Genomic DNA, 17,764 nt, shown 5'->3' with positions numbered 1-17,764 from the left:
GCGTGAGCCGAGAGGAAACGCATCAAATTACCGCAAAAAAAAAAAAGAATGGAAAAAAAAAGTGAAGATATGACACGTCTGTAGGGGAAAAGAAGAAGGGGGCTGATAGACGTGGGGACGGAGAGACAGATTTCCCGCTCTCTCCGTCCTCCCCCCCCCCGAGAGAATAAAAAAAAAAAAAAAGAGACTCGGGAATGTTTTTCAGGGAGAAGCCACGCAAGTGAAAAAGGAAAGTTTTTAAATTTGGGAAGGAAAAAAAAAAAGGATGAGGAGAGAAGAAGAAAAAAAAAGGAAGAATAAAGGGGAGGAAAGGGAGTTGTTTTTGTCGGGTCATGTCTGGATTTCTCCGCCATGCGTCTAGTGAAATGGAGAAATCTCTGCTGTGGGAACACAAGGGAGTGGATGAGGGACCTCCGTTTTTTAAGACTCTCTCTGCCTTCTTCTCCTCTCCAGCAAACCACATGATGCATAAATAGAAGCAGACACCCGAAATACAAAAAAAAAAAAAGAAAAAGAGGGATGAATTAAAGAAATATGCTACAAATATATGCGTATACTGTTTATATCTTGTTGTCCACTCTTTTTTGTTTGTTTGTTTCCTATGTACTTCTGCGCAATTTACACAAGTGTGCAATTTTTTGTTTTCTTTATTTTTCCTGATTTTTTTGTTGCTTTCTTCTGGATGGCTGCTGCAGAGGGGATGATACGCCCTCTCATGTCTTATTCGTTTCTCCACCACATTTACTGGCTCTTTCCCCTCCAATTGCATCTGCACTGGTGTGAAAACAGATAGGTACAGGGTGTGGGTAGAGAAAGTGGTGTAAGTGATGCTTGGACTCTCAGGTGTTCAGCAACAGCAACCCTATCATCAGCATACTTCACAACAGCAGTTTCTGCGTGCTAAAGGGCGACGATGTCTTTACTGCCAGCAGCAGGGATGTCCGGGCTTACAGAACTGCTGGTGGCCGCGCCTTCGGTCTTTAGGGTCCAGACCGCACCGCAAGGCGGAATCCGATTTTCCACAGCATTTTTGGTGGGATGGAGATGTGAGGAGCGAAGAGAAGAACGTGAATGCCATGGAAGAAAACTTGCGGGCGCAAATACGTGTCTTGGAGCATGAGGTGCAGCTACTCCGCGCTGGCCTTCACAACATTGCCTCCGTCAATCGCCGCGGTAAGAAGGACGTTGCCACCATGACCACCCCCGATGTGCATCTTTCCACTGACTATCCCTCCGATCTCTTGTTCAGTCACAGTGTTAAGAGTAGCGGCAGCGGTCTTCGTCCGCCGAGCCACCCCGTCGTTTCCTCTCTGCCTGGTGGAATTTTACTACAACAACAACAACAACACCTCCGGGAAGAGCAGCAGCAGAAGTCTGTGAAAGGGGTTGGTTGTGTTGACTTTTCCCACCCAGAAGGGAAAGTGGCAGCCGGGGTGGCGGACGTGTCTGCATCGCCACCGCTCCAAGGAGACCCGGAATCGAAAGACGTGGAGGGACTGGATCACCTTTTGAGGGAGCTGACCGCACAAAACGTGGCACTTTGCAGAAGACTTGCGGAGATGAAAATTGTTCTCGAGCAGCGTGACACACTTCTCCAGTCTATTCTGGCGGAAAGATTGAAATTGAATGCCACGCACGCTTCATCGTCGGTGCAGGCGTTCGCCTCCGCTCAATTAACCGGGCAACCGAAAGAATTATTTTCGCACCTTCAGGAGGCGCAGGAGGAGGTGGCACATCTTCGGGAAGAGACACGACAATTGAAGACGGCACTAAAAGGTTGCAAGGCAAATCTGGAAGAGAATAACACCGAAGCAGAGGAGCTTCGGCGTCAGATACGGCCGCCCACACTTTTTTCGAAGGAGTTGAACACCATTGCCGCTACGCCACCCCTTTTGGCGACCGATGGAAATGCTCCTTCACTGCCAACGGCAGCCGCAGCCGCAGCCGCGGCGGAGTTTAGGACCAAAGAGCCCACCGTCATTGTTGTGAATGATTCCGCCCCCGTGCCATACGAAAATACGGCAACAGACGCTGCGTCAATGAAGGCGGAGATGCGTGAGCTTCAGGAGCGCTTGGCATTGGCGGAACGAAAGGTTCTCGCCTGGGAATCGTGGTATAGAGAACAGACGCAGCAACCATCGTCCAAAGAAAAGGACTCACGGAAAATAACGCAAGAAGGAACCGATGTTTTTAACGAAGAAAACGTCTTTCCGATGATCCAGAAAAGCCCACAACGTGCATCCAAGAAGGTGCTGCGAGCTTTGCCTGTCACAGCTCCCGCAAATCATGTAAACTGGCGTAATGTTTTCTCATGGCAAAAAGAAATGGTGTCAGATGCACTGACAATTGACACATATGCTCTCATGGCACGGGAGGCCGCCCTGCGTCAAGTGGCAGAGCAGGAGCGAGCGGATGTTTTGGCTGCACTCATGACGGATAGTGCAAGTGATGATGACCAGCAGGAGTGAGTAGACGGACGGTGAGGCCAAATCATAGAACAGAGATGCTTGAGGGGTTGCCTACATTTTTTTTTTTTTTGAGATATATGTTTTAAATGCGTTCTCCTTTTTTTCTTTTAATTTTTACGTGTATATATTTATATATTTGAGGAAATGCTTCTCTTTTTTATTCTTGACTTTTCCATTCTCTGTATTCTGTACCCCACAAACAATATGCAGATGCATTTAGTGTGTGGTGAGACTCTACTGCTGCCGCACCAGGAAGAAGAATAAGGGGGAGTTGAGGTGAGGTGGAGAATATTCGTGTTGCCTCCTCACATTCAATGTCCACAGCCTCGCCGGTGTCCAGCCGAAGCACATACGATGAGGAAATGGAATTTTTGATGAACCCTGCGGCAGCTGCGTCTCAGGCTGAAGAAACACCTCGACAGAAATCAACAGAGTTGATGTCGCAGGAACAGTCACAGACTCACTACGCCGTGAACAGAGCGGTCACAGAAGCCATGACAATGGAGCACGCCGTTCGCGTCCCTCATGCTTTGCAGGCGGCCACACGGCGCACGATGCTTGACGTTCTCACACAAATGCGGCGCCAAAAACAGAACGATTTGGCTAACTGCTCTGGAGAATACCTTGCCGAGAAGCCATTGTACAATGGGCTAACAGAAGAAAAACCACATGATAACCTGACTGTCACAGATGAAGCGGCCTCATTTCTTCTCGCTGACACAACCAAAATGGGGGCAAACAATGCAAGCACTCTTAAATCAGGCCTTAGTCGGAGTCTACGGCATCTTATGCCTTCCCAGCGCGCTTTGCCAGGTGAATTGGAACCGCAACAATACACACACGAGCAAAGTATGAGGGAAGACAGCATCTCTGACTTTGATGACGACAATAACGTTGGTGGATGTCTAATACAGGCTCCACAAAGGGTTTCAATGGAAAGACACTCTGAAGACGGCCGTTTTCTGCAACGCCACTCGTGGAATTCCGCCGTCTCCGAGGAGGCCACAAGACGGCATACAGAGCACAAACGTACATGGGCAAAACTATTTGATTGTGATGATCTACACCAAGAGGAACTGACAGGGCATGAAGATCGAACCACAATGTTGCCAGCAGAGAAGTGCACACGTGCGTCACGCACGTCCACGAAATCATCTCGTCCGAGCGCGAGTTCATTTAAAGGCCTTTGGACAGAAATTGAAGGTGGGCCGCGACAGACGACGGGTAGTCGTACATCGCTTGCAACCCTACTAAACGAGGCTGAAGCCAAAGATGATGAAGCATATGCTCAGTCTGTGGCAGCTGCCGTTTCTGCCTCAAATAGTGATGGAAAGTCGTGCCGTTTCACAGATGTATTGGCCAACGAGGAAGCCGAAGAAGTTCGTATGCCTTCCTGCCATTTGGTTGGGAAGCCCATGTTTTCCACCAGGCTTCCTACACATGGCAGTAGCCCATCGGTGCCAACAGCATTTGCTGTGTTGCACGGTTCCACGAGGCGAGTTGGGAGTCGCGGAGGAACGAGCGCGGTGCTAAAACAGTTGTCGGAGAATCCGATATCAGCACGCGTTGTTGCGTACCTGACCCGTTCCTTTGAGGATTGGAAACTAGATGCCGCGCTCATACGTCGGGCGAATGAAGAAGACGAGCCACATAATTTATCCTTTTCTGGTCCCAGTTTGCTTGAAACTAGTGGCGTGCAGCTTAAATTACTTGTGAAGGTGGTGGAAAGTGCCTTTTCTCTCTATTGTATACGATGCGAGGTGGTCTGGGCAGATGCGCAGGCATCAAAGGAACTTTTTTTTGATGCGCATACGGCTGATAGTATGATACCGATACAGAAAGAGCATGAAGAAGGAGAAGGAGGAGGTAATGAAGCAGGAGTGGAGCATAAAATGAAAAAGTCACCTGTAACATGGACGGTTGTTCTGACGGCAGCCACATTCCGTGCCATCCCCATTGTTGTGGGGAACCATCTTTACTTGGCACGGCCGTTTTTCTGCTATCCTTCCATCCGCGTCATTGTTGCCTCACTAAATATTACTTCCGATGCGGCTGTGCAAAGGCTGCAACCCACAGCCCGCCGCCAACGTCGTCCACGAGATGCGGATTCGTCGGAGCCACAAACCGGAGGCCGCGCCCAAAGTGGCGAGTTTTGCGGTGAGGAGCTGTCGTTTGGTGCGACAACACCCGAGCGAAGGAACAGGCCGTCTGCTTCTCTGACGGGCGTCTCGCCGTTCCGGGCGTATGATCCGTTTGTCAACCCACCGACAAATCTGTTTTGCAAGAACAGCGTTGCTTTGGGTCCATCAAATCCAGTGTCGGAGAGAATTCTGCGGCAGTCGGCCTCTATGCCGCGTAAGACTACAATGAACCTGGAGGGTGGTGCATGTGGAAAATTATTGGCGTCAAGGTCGCAAATGGTAGCACATGACGTCATTGGTGCACAATTCCCCCGTGGCCCCGGTGAGGAGTGGGATGTGCCACTGGAAGTGCTGGTGGCATTGTGCCCACCTAATAAAAGGACAAGCTCCGGCGAGCCAGAAGCGCATCGTCGCAGAACGAACAACCTGTCCCTAACGCCTCAACGAACCCGCGACGAAAAATATTCCCCCCTCTCCTCCCTCTCATCGATTGACGTGGAAGAGCCTTCCCCCCTCGCTGAGGCCCAAGCCAGAGGTGGGGTGCCGCTATGAAAGAGCTCTGTTGAGTGATTGTTGAGAATCAGCAGAGGAAGTGTTGTTGTTGTTTTTGTGTGTGTATCTTTTTTTTTGTTTTTCTTTAATGCTTTAAATGCACCCTGCCTTTTCAGTCTTTGTAGCTTGTAATGTTTGCGTGTGGGTGGCCCACGCTTCTCCATTGCGATGCTCCTCTCACTTCTTGACCACTATTCTGAGTAAGAGAACTTCTTGGGGAAAAACAAAAATTGAAAGCAAAAAAAAAAAAAAACAGAAGGGGCACAGCGGTATGAGCGTACATGAAATGGAGGATCTGTTGCTTGGGAAAAAAGTGGTGCGGCTCCCACGGCAGTATGACGCGTCCAGCTTTTTGCAGATGTGTTCACTCAATGAACAGTACCGAATTCTTGCGAGCATATGCCGTATTGAGAGTCGTAATCTTTCGCGGCCAGGCGATGACTGCAGTACACAAAACGGCGGACTTTTCGCGAATGCCGCAGAGTCATCCGAACACCACCACGGTGGCATGCCCGAAATTTATTACTCTGCCCGTCTCTTGGCCTTTATGAGTGACTGTGGGCCAGAAGCAGGAGTGTTGAATATACTCAGGAAGGAGCACACCCGTAAGCAGCAACAAGGGGAGAAGGAAGAAGAAGAGAAAAATAGGTTGTCACGGGAACTTCAAGAGCAGGAGGGGAAGGCGGTGGCAGAGGGTGGAGGATGTGAAGGGGGAGAACAAGAAGGAAAAGAAGCGTCCAATTGGGAAGTTTGGTACGACGAAGAGGGTGGTTACTACTATGACAGCTACGGCTACTACGATGCAGACGGGTATTACTATTACTTTGAAACAGCGGACGCTGGAGACCAGGGAGAAGAGGAGTTGGGACAAAAAGAGGAGGAACAAAATGAAGAAGCAACTGCGGGAGAAAATGAAGGAAACAAAAAAGCCATGCCGCATAACTCACAAAGTGATGAGGAATTGCATGGCGTGGCGGAATTGCATAACACGAAGAACGATGGCATGGAGGAAAATTCGGTACGTTATTCTCGTGTGGTGCCAGATGAAACTCAATTAGCCTTCTCGCCCTTTCTTCGTGGCGTTTGCGCTCTGAACCGTGCTGTCAAATTGATAGAGCAATCCATCGCTCCTGTGGACGTTTATATGAAAGAAAATGATGTGCTCCCCGCATTTCCAGTCTTGGTTGTCTCCGACTCAGAAGTCGTTGGGGGAAGAGGTGTTGATGTGCGTCCCGAATGTATTCACGTTCTCGCCAGTAGCCAACACCTACACATTGTGTATGTACCGACCTCCCTTTCTAATGGACAGGAAAAGCAGCTAGGGGGTGAACAGGAGGAGAAAATGGATGGCTTGGCACCATTGCGTGATCTCACAACGCCAGGTGGTGTGCTAATGTCTATTCCCCTAAATGACTGGGGTGGTAACTGCACCACCCACTGCGGAAGCTTAGGAAATGGCCGCGTGTTTTTTGAAATTCATATGGCAATGGAAAATAATAATGGAGTGACGCTATCAATGGTTTTTGGTATTCCTCCTGATGCGTCATTTTGGTCTGCACCGCTGGCATCCCGCCTTGTGGAAGGCTACGAGCAGCGTGTGTTGCACCACCTGGCAAAAAGTGGATGCGTATTGGACGAATTACTCCTTGAGGAATTGGGGAACGCAAGTATTGGTTTCTGCTGCGCATTGGATATATCGCGGCCACTCTTCAGTTATTCCGCCCTGCTTCTGAGTGAGGATGCTGACAGCACCCATAGTAATAATGACGGTAACAACACGTTGCACGAGCTTGTGTACGATGAAGCAAGCAACTCGATATTGTTTGGTAAGGAGCGCGAGGAGGTTGAGCAAAAGGAACAGAGATTGGAGTTTCTTTACCTTGCCCGAGATATGGAGCTACCCCAGCGGCGTTTTTTGCGTGAGGCACTCAGCAAGGTGCAGCAGGACGAGTGTAAAAATCGTGATAAATTGATGGCCGAAGCATGGAAGCCCTATCAGACAAGCCAACAACTCTCCTTTCACACCACGGCCTTTGAGATACTGCCGCTTCTGCGGATGCAGGAGGCTTCTGTTAAGAAACTTATTGAAACCGAACAAAGTCAGTGGGAGGGTATTATTCAACGTTTTTCGAAGCGTCATCAATGGCTTTTTGCCGAGGAAACACGGCGCCGACTGGAACAGCAGTTTGCATTTGAGCGAAGAATACGATTGCTACAGTGCTCCGTCGATCTTGACGTTCTCATAGAACGAGAAACGGCAATGCGTGCGATGGCAGAGCGCGATGAGGTGCTGGAGCGGCACAGTGGTGAACTCATGGAGTGCTGGATCGATTTGTTGACACGCCGGCGCGCAGAAGAAATTTGCCGGACGACACCTGTGAAGGAGGACGAAGGCCTGATATCTGCCGCCAGAAACGCGGAGGAGACGGATGAGGAAATGGAAGGACGTCTCGGGCGAACGGCGAGCCGCTCGCGCGAATCGCAGCAGCAGCTACGTGCCTCAACCCACTCCGTCCAGTCACCGACAACTGAAGAATTCATGCGGATGGTTTCGGTTGGCCACCGCGGCACCCTTGCTCCGTGTCGCACACAGCCTTTGCGGCAATTTTGTCTCCCCCCGGCATAATGATGAAATTGAGAGAGAGAGGGGAAAAGGAAGAAATAAATAAAAGATGGAAGAGGGATCGATATAACGAAAAGAATGAACAAGAAGGGAAAAAGGAGCGAGAGGGGAAGGGAGCGTTGTGTACAGGGCACATGAAATTCTGCCCACTTATCGTAGTTTTATGTAACCAGCACATCTCGTGTCTTATTATTTTCCGCGTATTTTGTTGTTGTTGTTGTTTTTGTATTCTTGTACTTGTGTGTATGTGTGTGTTTTATTCATATCACTTGTTTTTTAATTTGATGGGTGTCTTTGCGCATTTAATCTGATGAGAAGCGGGCACAGCCGTGTGAAAGTGCGAGAGCACTCTGCATGTCTCCTGGCAGCAGAGGAAGAGAGAGAGAGAGTGTGTGTGTGTGTGTGTGGCATGCATTTTGTTCCACCATCGCCGTCTTCTTTGCAGACAATTTCCCTTTTCTTCCTTTTTTCCTCACACGGGTGCACGTAACTGTCGTTGGCACCCTGTAAAAGAAAACATACGGCCCAGACACTTCTCTGCACGGCAAGCGAAAAGAGGAACCAAATAACAAGGAAACGGAAACGTCTAATTCCACAGCAACAACAGCGGTGATATTTTTTTCGAGAGAAGTGTAGGCTGGAAGACGGAGGATTTGGACCAAAAGAAAATAACAAGGCAACAAAATGGCAAACGGTGTAACGGCGAACTCCATGCGTGTTAATGTAAAGGCGCCTGACTTGGGTGCCTTTCCCCTCGATCATTATAGCGAGTGTAAGAGCCAGGTTGAGGCATACTACAGATGTCTGAAAAGCAATGATTACGTCACACCCTTGTGTCGCGATCAGATGCGGGAATATCTGCAGTGCCGCATGGACCGTGGCTTGATGAAGCCGGCGGACCTCGACGGTTTTGGTATTCCCAAGACGGAGTTTGTACCAACCAGGCAGCATCGGATAGATTTAAAGCAGCAGTGGCTACGGCAGAAGATGAACCAGGTGACAGTGGTGTGGGAAGAAAACTATAGGAGGGATGATCTGCAAGTGCCTGACGGCTACGAGCGAGAGAAGGGCGGTGGGGATGGTGGTGGTGGTGGGGATCCGAAGCCAGTGGGCGAAAAGGTAAATACGTAGGGGATAGAGGATATATATTGTGTTATTTGTGCTGTTATTGTTTGTTCTATTGGTGGTGTATGTGGGGGAGAGAGGAAGGGAAAGCATTGTTGGGTGGGAAGGGAGATTGAATTTTCTAACGGCTCATTGTTCCAGCAAAGTGGAGTTTACATGATGTGTAAGTAGAAACGTGAAAAATCGCAGGGAAAAAAAAAAAAGGAAAAGAGAAATGGGACATGTAGGGGGGTTTTTGTGCATCTCTTGTGCCTCCAAAATCATTCTCGACGTGTTTCAGCTTCTGCGTTCCTTAGTTTTGTGGGGAGGAAGAGGGTGCGTACACGCCGCTTCAAAAGAAACAAACTAAGCGGGAGGATTACCGTTCATTTAGTACTAGTTTATTCTTTTTTTTTTTGGGGGGGGGGTGCGCGTGTGAGCAGCATGAGCACCGAAAAGCGGCCCGTGGTGCTTGACAATGGCAGTGGTTTTATAAAGTGTGGCTACGCCGGCGCCAACTTTCCCACGGCCGTTTTTCAGACTGCTCTTGGTCGCCCCGTGTTGCGGTCAACAAAGAAACGCAGCCATGGCAGTAGCGGTGGGGGAGAGGGGAATACGCATGTGGACCCGATGATGCGAGATATTGTCTTTGGGGACGAGTGTAGTGGCGTGCGGCACCTTCTTGACATGACGTACCCGATACGCAATGGCATCATTCAGAACATGGATGAAATGTGTCATCTATGGGATTACACCTTTGGGGAAATGCTTCAGATAAACCCTTCGGAGCATCGCCTGCTTCTCTCAGAGGTACCACTCTTTAGTAGCAAACACCGCTGCCATTTGTACGAGGTGATGTTTGAGAAATACAATTTTATGGCGATTCAATCGGCTGTTCAGGGCACCCTTTCACTGTTCTCCAACGGCCTACAAACCGGTGTGGCGGTGGAAAGTGGGGAGGGCATCTCCCACTGTACACCCATCTTTGAGGGGTACGCACTGCCCAAGGCGAACCGTCGCGTTGATCTGGGCGGACGCAACATCACAGAGTTTCTCATTCGACTGATGCAGCGGCGCGGATATAGTTTTAATCAGAGTAGTGACTATGAGACGGTGCGGCGAATGAAAGAACGCTTCTGTTATGCGGCGGTGGATAGTAAGCTCGAGAAGCAGCTTGCCCTTGAGACAACAGTGCTGGAGCAGACCTTTCTACTACCAGATGGCTCATCCTGTAGTATTGGACAAGAGCGTTTTGAGGCTACTGAGGCTTTGTTTCAGCCTCACTTGATAGACGTTGAGTGTGATGGACTATCGACACAGCTGTGGAACTGCATACAGGCCGCTGAAATCGACGTGCGGGCACAGTTATACAGTCATGTTGTGCTGTCTGGTGGCTCAACGATGTTCCCGGGCCTTCCGAGTCGTATTGAGAAGGACATGCGTGCAATGTTCCTTGAGAAGGCACTTAAAGGTGACCGCTCACGTCTTGGTCACTTTAAGCTGCAAATTGAGGACCCGCCACGGCGGAAGTATATGGTGTTTCTTGGTGGGGCGACATTGGCAGCATTGACAGTGGACCAGCCAGAAATGTGGCTCACACAAGCGGAATGGCAGGAAGGAGGTGTGTCGGCGGTGCGGGCCCGTTTTGGTGCTTAGGGGCTATGGAAGCGGAGACAAATGCTTATATATTTAAATATATTCATTGAGAAAGGGAACGAACGAGGAAATACCGTGAAATAGACTTTGAATGCGTTGTGCGATGTCGTACATCTTGTCCAGACCCACGAACTACGTGGGAAGGCTGCAGTGCGAAGCCTAGTGAGAATGAGAAGGATGAGAAAAAGAAGGCTTGGAAGGAAAAGAGTGTGTATTTTTCTGTGAATTCCATTTTTTTTTTTTTTTCCTGCCACAGTACATATGTAGAAGGTGTATGTATCTTTATTGTACACATACATGTATATATATATTATTTATTTATTTATTTTACTTGTTGTTGCAAGCAAGAGCTCATGTTGTGTCTCTCTTACTGTTTCTTTTTTGTTCTTATTTGTAAAAAAGGGAGTGGTGCGAAAATACGCAGGAAAGGAACGGGGAGAAGTGTATCATTGTGTGCAATGGGAAGAAAGAAGCGTGTGGCCAGTCATGCCATCAAGAGTATCCTCATGAAGGAGAAGAGTCTAGCACAGAAGAAAAAACGGGAAATGGATGGTTATCAAGACACACCAGAGCCGGTGCTCTCGCAGGTCAAGGATGAGGCTGCTGTGCGATTTCAACGGAATCAACTTACTGTCGCCGCGCCAATGCAGACAAACATGTTTCTTTCATTTAATAAGAGTCTTGGACCGCCGTTTCACATCTGGCTGGATACCAACTTTATCAATTTCTCGATGCAGAATAAGATTGAGATTGTAGAGGGGCTCATGGACTGCATGCTTGCGAAGGTTATTCCGTGCGTGTGTGATTGCGTCATGGCAGAGTTGGAGAAACTTGGCAAGAAGTTTCGAATCGCGTTGAAAATTGCGCGTGATAAACGATTCCGGCGGTTGACATGTGATGGCAAGTATGCGGATGACTGCGTTGTGCGGACGGTGACGAGGCATCCCATCTATATTGTGGCAACATGCGACCAGGAACTGAAAAGGCGACTGCGTAAGATCCCTGGGGTGCCCATTATGTACATCTCAAAACACCGCTACACCATTGAGCGGCTGCCGGAAGTGTACGGTGCTCCTGGATGAGGTAAAAAGAGACATTTGGTGATGCGTGTAAGCCATATGCGGGCTGCTTAAAAGCATGCGAATAAAAGGCACTGCTGAGGCTGCTTGGGTACAAATAAAAAATAGTTATTAGGGAGGTGAGAGAAGGAGCACTCCTGGCTATTGTCTCTGCCCTATATATTTGTTCTCGTTGTTGTTGTTTTCTTTGTATGAGTCTTGGAGGCCATCAGGGGAAGACGCTCTAAAAAAGGTGTTTGTAATGTCCTGAGTAAAAAACATTGACACGGATGTGTGTCTATTTGAAACCCGTTTATTTTTTTTTTTTTTTGTATATGTGTGTGTGTGTGTGTGTGTGTGTGTGTGTGTGTGTTTTGGCTCTAGCTAGGCCTTTGGCGGCGGGGGCTGGGATTTGCTTCTCTTTGCAGCCTGCATATGTGTGTGTATTCTGTCTTGTTGGCCTCCGTCTGAGGTGAAGGGAATCATGCTGATAAAAACAAGGAGGGTGCGCTGTCCATTGGGTCCGGCCACAAATATTGGTGCAGTACGTCGGTGCCTCACGACAATTGCTGCTGGGGCTTCTGTCCTGGGCGCGCCATCGTCGAAATCCACATCCGTTGCGTTATCGCCGTCGCAATGGATGCGGTCTTCACTGCAGGAGCAGCGGCGACATCGTAGCTTTTCTTTTTATCTCAACCTGGACGATCCCGCCGAGACGCGACGGCGTGTCGAGGAGGAACTTGCCCGCATCGACCAGGAGCACCAGCGAGGCACGATGATGCATCTACACGCACTACTCAACCTTGCCCTTAGTTGCTATCAATCAGGGGAGTACATTGCCGCCCTCGAGTTTGCGGAGCATGTCCACAACAAGACGCGAGAACACAACAAGAATGCAACACTTTTGTTTTTTACTGCCAAAACATGCTCTCGCTGCGCCCTGGCTGTCGCAGATGAGTACGAATCCCACCTTCGGGAAGCAGCGGAAAGGGCAAGTGTGTCTTCAACGTTGGCACCACGTCCTTCCGTCGTGTTCTCAGCGGAAAGGACCATTGCGAAGTTACGCGAGGACGCGGCGCGTTATGATGGCATCGCACAGAGAATATATAACCGCCCCGACAAAGCCTTCATGCGAAACTGGAGGTCTACGTCTACAGGATGGTCCGAGGATGCGTGTGGGATGGACGAGGAGCCGGAGGAATTTTTTGGAGGGCGATGGAAGGAACGCCGCAAGCGACCAGAACACGCGGCAATACGCCAATACTATCAACAGCAGCAACAAAGTAATGGGGGCTGGGTCGGTGTGCCAAAGTGAGCGGCGGGGGGTGGCTCCGGAGGAAAGGGAGTAAAAACCGTTGTTGTTGTTGTCTTTTCCTCGAAGGCCACCATTGGGAGAGGGGGCAGAGAGGAGTTATTGTTTGGGGATTCACTCGCCAGCAAAGACTTCCCTTTTCCTTGTGGTCTTGTTACTTTTATCTTTTTTGTTCCTCCTCTTTTTCTCTGCCTTTTTGCCAACAGGTAGCCTCCCTTGTGTGGTCGGAGGGGCACACGCTTTGCCGCCGTGGCGGGGAGGCCATCAACGTGCTTTTGAAATAAATTTTTGTTTTTGTCCTGGGGATAAAACTTGGGAAAAAGTAGAAACTAAAAAAAAGAGTGGGGGATTGTGGGAGGAAAAGAGAAATGTCCCACAGACCTGATTCTACGGGCGGTGGCGAAGACAGGGGAGGTGCTGCCGCTCCCAGCCGGACCGGTGTGGGGATACGGCAGAGAGAAACAGCCGGGTGGGATCATACGCCGATTTCCAACGTCGTATCTCTGCAGTCTGCCATCCAGAAGGAGGGACTGACGGAAAAGATATTTTTTGTTGTACTCGATGTGACGGATGGACGCCGATACAAAGTCTTCCTGCGTCCCGATGATATATCGAGGCTGAAGGTCTCCAAGATACGTAAGACACTCAGCAGCGCCTCAGGGAAACCACCCTTTTCATTCGCTCTGTGGCTGGAGGACGAGCCGCTGATTGACAAGGAGGATGTCAACTGCGCTGCGCTCGGCATCACGCCGCGGACTGTGATGCGCATGTTTCCCACTAAAGAGGAAATGCCGCTTCCCATAGGAGGATCTGAAGGGAATGGTGGCATGGACAGGAAGAGAGAGGCGAGGAAAACGTTAGATAATAGAAAAAGCTCGGTGTCACGTGTAGACAAATTTATGGGACAAATTTTGGATGATCCTGTGGAAACCCCGCGTTTGGTTGAGCTCAACCAAAGACAGCGAGAACTGCAATTCCAACTGTACAAAGAGGCAAAACGATGTCATATTTTCTCGAAAGATGACGCGGTGGCTGGAATTGGCAAGCATAGAGATGACGAGAACGACGATGCCTTGGATGCCCTTTTATCCCCCCCTCGGACAGGAAAGAAGTCACAAATTTGCAGCGCGTCATCTGCGAGGCTTCCCGGGGAGCCCATTTGTGAAGATGATAGCCTCATGGGTTTTATTGAGGAGATTTTGAACGAGGGGCCGAAGCGGCAATGCAGCCCACGTCCGACACCACCGTCTGTGGAATGCTGCCCAGCCATGCCTAATGAACGGCAGTCCTGTGCAGCAGCAGCAGCAGCAGCAAAACAACCATCACTGACTCCAATTCGCTCCAACAATAAAATATCAGCATCAGAAATAATCTCGCATGGCATGCGGCTTAACGAAATGTATTCTCTGGAGGATACCGGTGAGTTTGTGGAACCTCCACGTTTCCTCAATCGTGATGCGTCATCGGAAAGGAAAAATAGTGGTGACAATGACAAGGAGAAAAACGATGTGTTGCCAATTAAGTTTGGGGCGGCCACAGCTGTTCCCATCGCGACGCAGGGGGAAGAGACAGAGGTCACAAGGTTGGTGGAAGATCTGAGGGATGACGTTAATAACCTCCTTGCACTCCACGTGCGAAACGAAACCGCAAAAAGCGCTCTTCAGCGGGAGCTTTCGTCCTCACAGCAGCTTGTAAGACACTTAGAGAAAAAGGAAGCGGTGGCGCGCCAGCAACTTGATGCACTTTTGCTACGCCTTCGTCACGCTCAAGAGGCTAACGGCATTCAAGGGTTCTCTGAAGAAGAGGTTCGTGTGGCACTGCGCAATATGGCGGCTTTGCGTCAGAACGAACTCCTCCAGCGAGAAAATGCTGCACTTGAGCAACGACTTGCCGAGGAGGTACGCAGGCGTCGTGAAATGGTCCTTGCGTTGGAGGACATGAAGGGACATATTCGCGTTTTGGTACGAGTGCGGCCGCCATTTCGTCTTTTGCATGAGCAATACGTTGGAATGGAAGGAAACAACCCAATGTCTGTCCGTGACACTGTGGACGAGTCACGCATGACGGCAGACGAAAGGCGCAACACGATTACTATCACTGACTCTCGTGGGGAATCGAAGCAGTTCAACTTTTACCGCGTCTTTTCGGAAAGCTCCACGCAGGCGGAAGTGTTTGTTGAAGTTTCGCCACTTGTGCAACTTGCTTGCGATGGGGTGAATGTCTCGGTGTTGGCGTATGGACAGACTGGGAGCGGCAAGACGTACACCATATTGGGCGGCGATGGGGATCAAAGCAACACGGAGGCAAAAGGAGACGAAGAAAATAAAGAAAACGATGATGATGGAATTGTACCGCGCTCGTTACGCATGTTATTTCAACACCTACAAGTTGAGGCAGCGACAGAGGCAGTCGTCATGCCGCGTGAAGATGACAATTGTAATGACGACGAACGCCCTTCCTCTACTTATGAGGTTTCTTGTAGTCTTCTGGAATTGTATAATGACAAGGTACGAGATTTACTTGCGCCCCCACAAGTGATCATCCCCAATTTTCAATTGCGCAAAAGCAACGTTTCAGAGCAACGTGGAAAAACACAGGTAACACCACAGTGTAATTTGAAGATTGGATCCGATGGCCTCACGCATGTAGTGGGCCTTACACAACACGTGGTGTGTGATGCAGGGGAAGCGCTGAGGACTCTTCGTGAAGGTGCCTCTCGACGTCAGGTCCATGCTACACAACAGAACTGTCATTCAAGTCGATCCCATCTCATCTTCACTGTTTACCTCACACAGAAACGCCGCATTCCCTTTCGAAACGAGGCTTCCACCACACGTGCATCGTCTACTGTCCTCAGGCGAATGGAGAGCAAGTTGGTTTTTGTGGATTTGGCGGGTTCGGAGAGGATTTCAAGTCGCAGAGCGTGGGAGACCGCTTGTTGGAAGCACGACACATAAATAAGAGTCTGGCCGCATTGGGTGACGTCGTGGCAACCCTCTCCAATGCGACAATATCTAACACCGCAGCAGTTCATGTTCCTTACCGGAACAGTACCCTCACTGGGCTTCTGCAGGATGTGATTGGGAACCGTAGCAAGACGGTGCTTCTCGCTTGTGTGGGTCCAAATGATCCGCCATACGAGAATAACACAGCCGAGACGGTGACCACGCTAAAGTTTGCCAGTCGAGTGAGGTGTGTACGAAACTTTGCGCCGCTATTCCCAAAAACAGGAGCAACTGGAGACGGTGATCCCACGAAGGGCCCCGGGACGAATAATTTGGAGCCGGATGTGGATCCCTCACACGTCTCCTCTTCCTTGGGACGGGGCGCCAAGAAACTGTGGATGCGGCCGACAAAATTGTCAAAACAAAGAACCGATATTGCAGCTCGTTTCAGACTTGTTGCGGCGAACGAGGCTGAGAAAACGGAGGACGGCGGACGGACGCGATCACCCGCACCGTCCTGGCCACCGAAGGGCAATAACCCTCATGCCGAACAGCGACTTAGAATGCGTTTTTAGGTCTCTGCGGCGCCATCGTGGGAGAGAGGCAAAGAAGTGAGGCGGGTGGAAGACATGAATCAGATCATCTTTTATCGAATCAGCAATAAGTATTTGTGTGTTTATTTACCTTGTTTTATTCGTGATGGCGGTATGGTAAAAAATGTTGCTGCCCAAAGGGTTGCAAAAAGAAAAAAACGTGAGTTTTTTTTTTTTTCTTTCCCTCTTATTTGAAAAATAATTATTGCCATGCGGGCGTCTTTCCTATGTGGTTGAAAGTTTCCGAAGTTTTCGTGTCTCTTGCTCTTCTTTTTTTTGGGAGCTGTTTTCAAGGGCCAAAATGTGTTTGCGGCGGAGCAGTATATGGAACGGTTGGAAGGATCACAAATGTGCCGCTTGAGCAAGAGCTGGCGCAATGGGCGTTTTTTTCAGAAACTGATTTTTAGGTGAAGAGTGCTGCAGCCTTCACATACAATTGTGTGGGGGAAGGGGGGACGGGGAAAATGGCAGAATGGGGGCAATTTGAATCACCCGGACACTAGCACCTGGATGTGTTTGCCAACGGAAATCAATTCCTATTTTGCCTCCGTGCTTTTCCTCTGGGGAAACTCCGTGCTAGAAGCTGATGAGCGGGCTTTGGGAGATTTTCCATATAATTGCCTGTGGGGGAATTTGTTTTTGTATTGAAGAATACTTTGGCATTTGAAACTCCTATTGCTGCTGTTGTTGGGTGGGGGATGCATTGTATGGCTTGTGGGTGAATGAGGGAGGAGGAACTGGGTGGAAGGTGGAGACTGTGACAGTTGTTCATGCTTCCTTTGAATGGATGTATTGCCAGGACTGGAAAGTAGCATGGGTATTCTTTCTATTTAGCCGCTGCCGCATCTATGCCTTTCCTTTTATTTATTTATACTCCGTTGTTTGTGGGGGCAACTCTGAGGATTTTGTCTTGTTTTTTTTTTTCTCCCTTATTCTCCTTGAATGCGGGGCAGTTTGGGTGTGCAGGTAGATAGCTGCAAGGGAGGACGGGGGAGGGGGAGATGCTGCGGTGTGCGTCGCGCGTCTGTCGGGCCGCCTCCCTGTTGGGTTACCCGCTGCGCCGGGCAGCCGCGATGGAAATGTTGTACGGCGGTGTGCGTGTGCAGCACCTTGCACAGTCGCCGTTCTCCCTCCGGAAGACGCAGTCAGAGGCGCTTCCGTCCCCGTCGCTGCAGCGCGAGCGGGACGATCTGGAGCTGGAGGTGAAGGACTCTGCCAACAATGTGATGGGGCTCCGCCTTTTCCCCATTAACATTGGGATGCGGGCGAGGAACGAGGCGGTGCGGCTGCGAAGCGAAGACTGCTACAAGCG

At 49.8% G+C, this 17,764-nt stretch overlaps 8 protein-coding genes and 1 pseudogene across 8 annotated transcripts, besides 9 other annotated features; all 9 read left to right on the top strand.

Annotated features, from left to right (window-relative positions):
* Positions 1-6,326: a sequence feature (heterozygous, Esmeraldo-like haplotype).
* Positions 246-315: a sequence feature (CT-rich).
* Positions 828-2,468, top strand: Tc00.1047053511361.80 (hypothetical protein, conserved; the record flags this gene model as incomplete). The annotated part of the gene is made up of 1 exon (XM_803881.1): positions 828-2,468. The coding sequence occupies one exon, from the start codon at positions 828-830 to the stop codon at positions 2,466-2,468; it is 1,641 nt and encodes a 546-aa protein (XP_808974.1).
* Positions 2,783-5,161, top strand: Tc00.1047053511361.70 (hypothetical protein, conserved; the record flags this gene model as incomplete). The annotated part of the gene is made up of 1 exon (XM_803880.1): positions 2,783-5,161. The coding sequence occupies one exon, from the start codon at positions 2,783-2,785 to the stop codon at positions 5,159-5,161; it is 2,379 nt and encodes a 792-aa protein (XP_808973.1).
* Positions 5,259-7,787, top strand: Tc00.1047053511361.60 (uncharacterized protein; the record flags this gene model as incomplete). Its single annotated transcript, XM_803879.1, has 1 exon — positions 5,259-7,787. The coding sequence occupies one exon, from the start codon at positions 5,259-5,261 to the stop codon at positions 7,785-7,787; it is 2,529 nt and encodes an 842-aa protein (XP_808972.1).
* Positions 6,327-6,431: a sequence feature (areas merged during assembly that could not be assigned to a particular haplotype. This can correspond to areas where the two haplotypes were merged or to regions with more than two copies in the genome that were merged during assembly.).
* Positions 6,432-9,281: a sequence feature (heterozygous, Esmeraldo-like haplotype).
* Positions 8,469-8,915, top strand: Tc00.1047053511361.50 (hypothetical protein, conserved; the record flags this gene model as incomplete). The annotated part of the gene is made up of 1 exon (XM_803878.1): positions 8,469-8,915. One exon carries the CDS (start codon positions 8,469-8,471, stop codon positions 8,913-8,915), a length of 447 nt encoding a protein of 148 aa, XP_808971.1.
* Positions 9,282-9,936: a sequence feature (areas merged during assembly that could not be assigned to a particular haplotype. This can correspond to areas where the two haplotypes were merged or to regions with more than two copies in the genome that were merged during assembly.).
* Tc00.1047053511361.40 (actin-related protein 2, putative) lies at positions 9,333-10,544 on the top strand (the record flags this gene model as incomplete). The annotated part of the gene is made up of 1 exon (XM_803877.1): positions 9,333-10,544. The coding sequence occupies one exon, from the start codon at positions 9,333-9,335 to the stop codon at positions 10,542-10,544; it is 1,212 nt and encodes a 403-aa protein (XP_808970.1).
* Positions 9,937-17,764: a sequence feature (heterozygous, Esmeraldo-like haplotype).
* Positions 10,804-10,870: a microsatellite.
* On the top strand, positions 10,898-11,626 carry Tc00.1047053511361.30 (hypothetical protein, conserved; the record flags this gene model as incomplete). The annotated part of the gene is made up of 1 exon (XM_803876.1): positions 10,898-11,626. One exon carries the CDS (start codon positions 10,898-10,900, stop codon positions 11,624-11,626), a length of 729 nt encoding a protein of 242 aa, XP_808969.1.
* Positions 11,933-11,975: a microsatellite.
* On the top strand, positions 12,087-12,917 carry Tc00.1047053511361.20 (hypothetical protein, conserved; the record flags this gene model as incomplete). The annotated part of the gene is made up of 1 exon (XM_803875.1): positions 12,087-12,917. The coding sequence occupies one exon, from the start codon at positions 12,087-12,089 to the stop codon at positions 12,915-12,917; it is 831 nt and encodes a 276-aa protein (XP_808968.1).
* Positions 13,283-16,165, top strand: Tc00.1047053511361.10 (annotated as a pseudogene).
* Positions 14,207-14,227: a microsatellite.
* Positions 17,454-17,764, top strand: Tc00.1047053511361.4 (hypothetical protein, conserved; the record flags this gene model as incomplete). The annotated part of the gene is made up of 1 exon (XM_803882.1): positions 17,454-17,764. A coding segment is annotated over one exon (311 nt), but the record flags the coding sequence as incomplete, so codon positions are not given.

The sequence above is a fragment of the Trypanosoma cruzi genome, genomic scaffold, assembly GCF_000209065.1.
Source record: "Trypanosoma cruzi strain CL Brener 1047053517099 genomic scaffold, whole genome shotgun sequence".
Classification (NCBI taxonomy): Eukaryota; Euglenozoa; class Kinetoplastea; order Trypanosomatida; family Trypanosomatidae; genus Trypanosoma; species Trypanosoma cruzi.
This window is presented reverse-complemented; position numbering and strand designations above follow the sequence as displayed.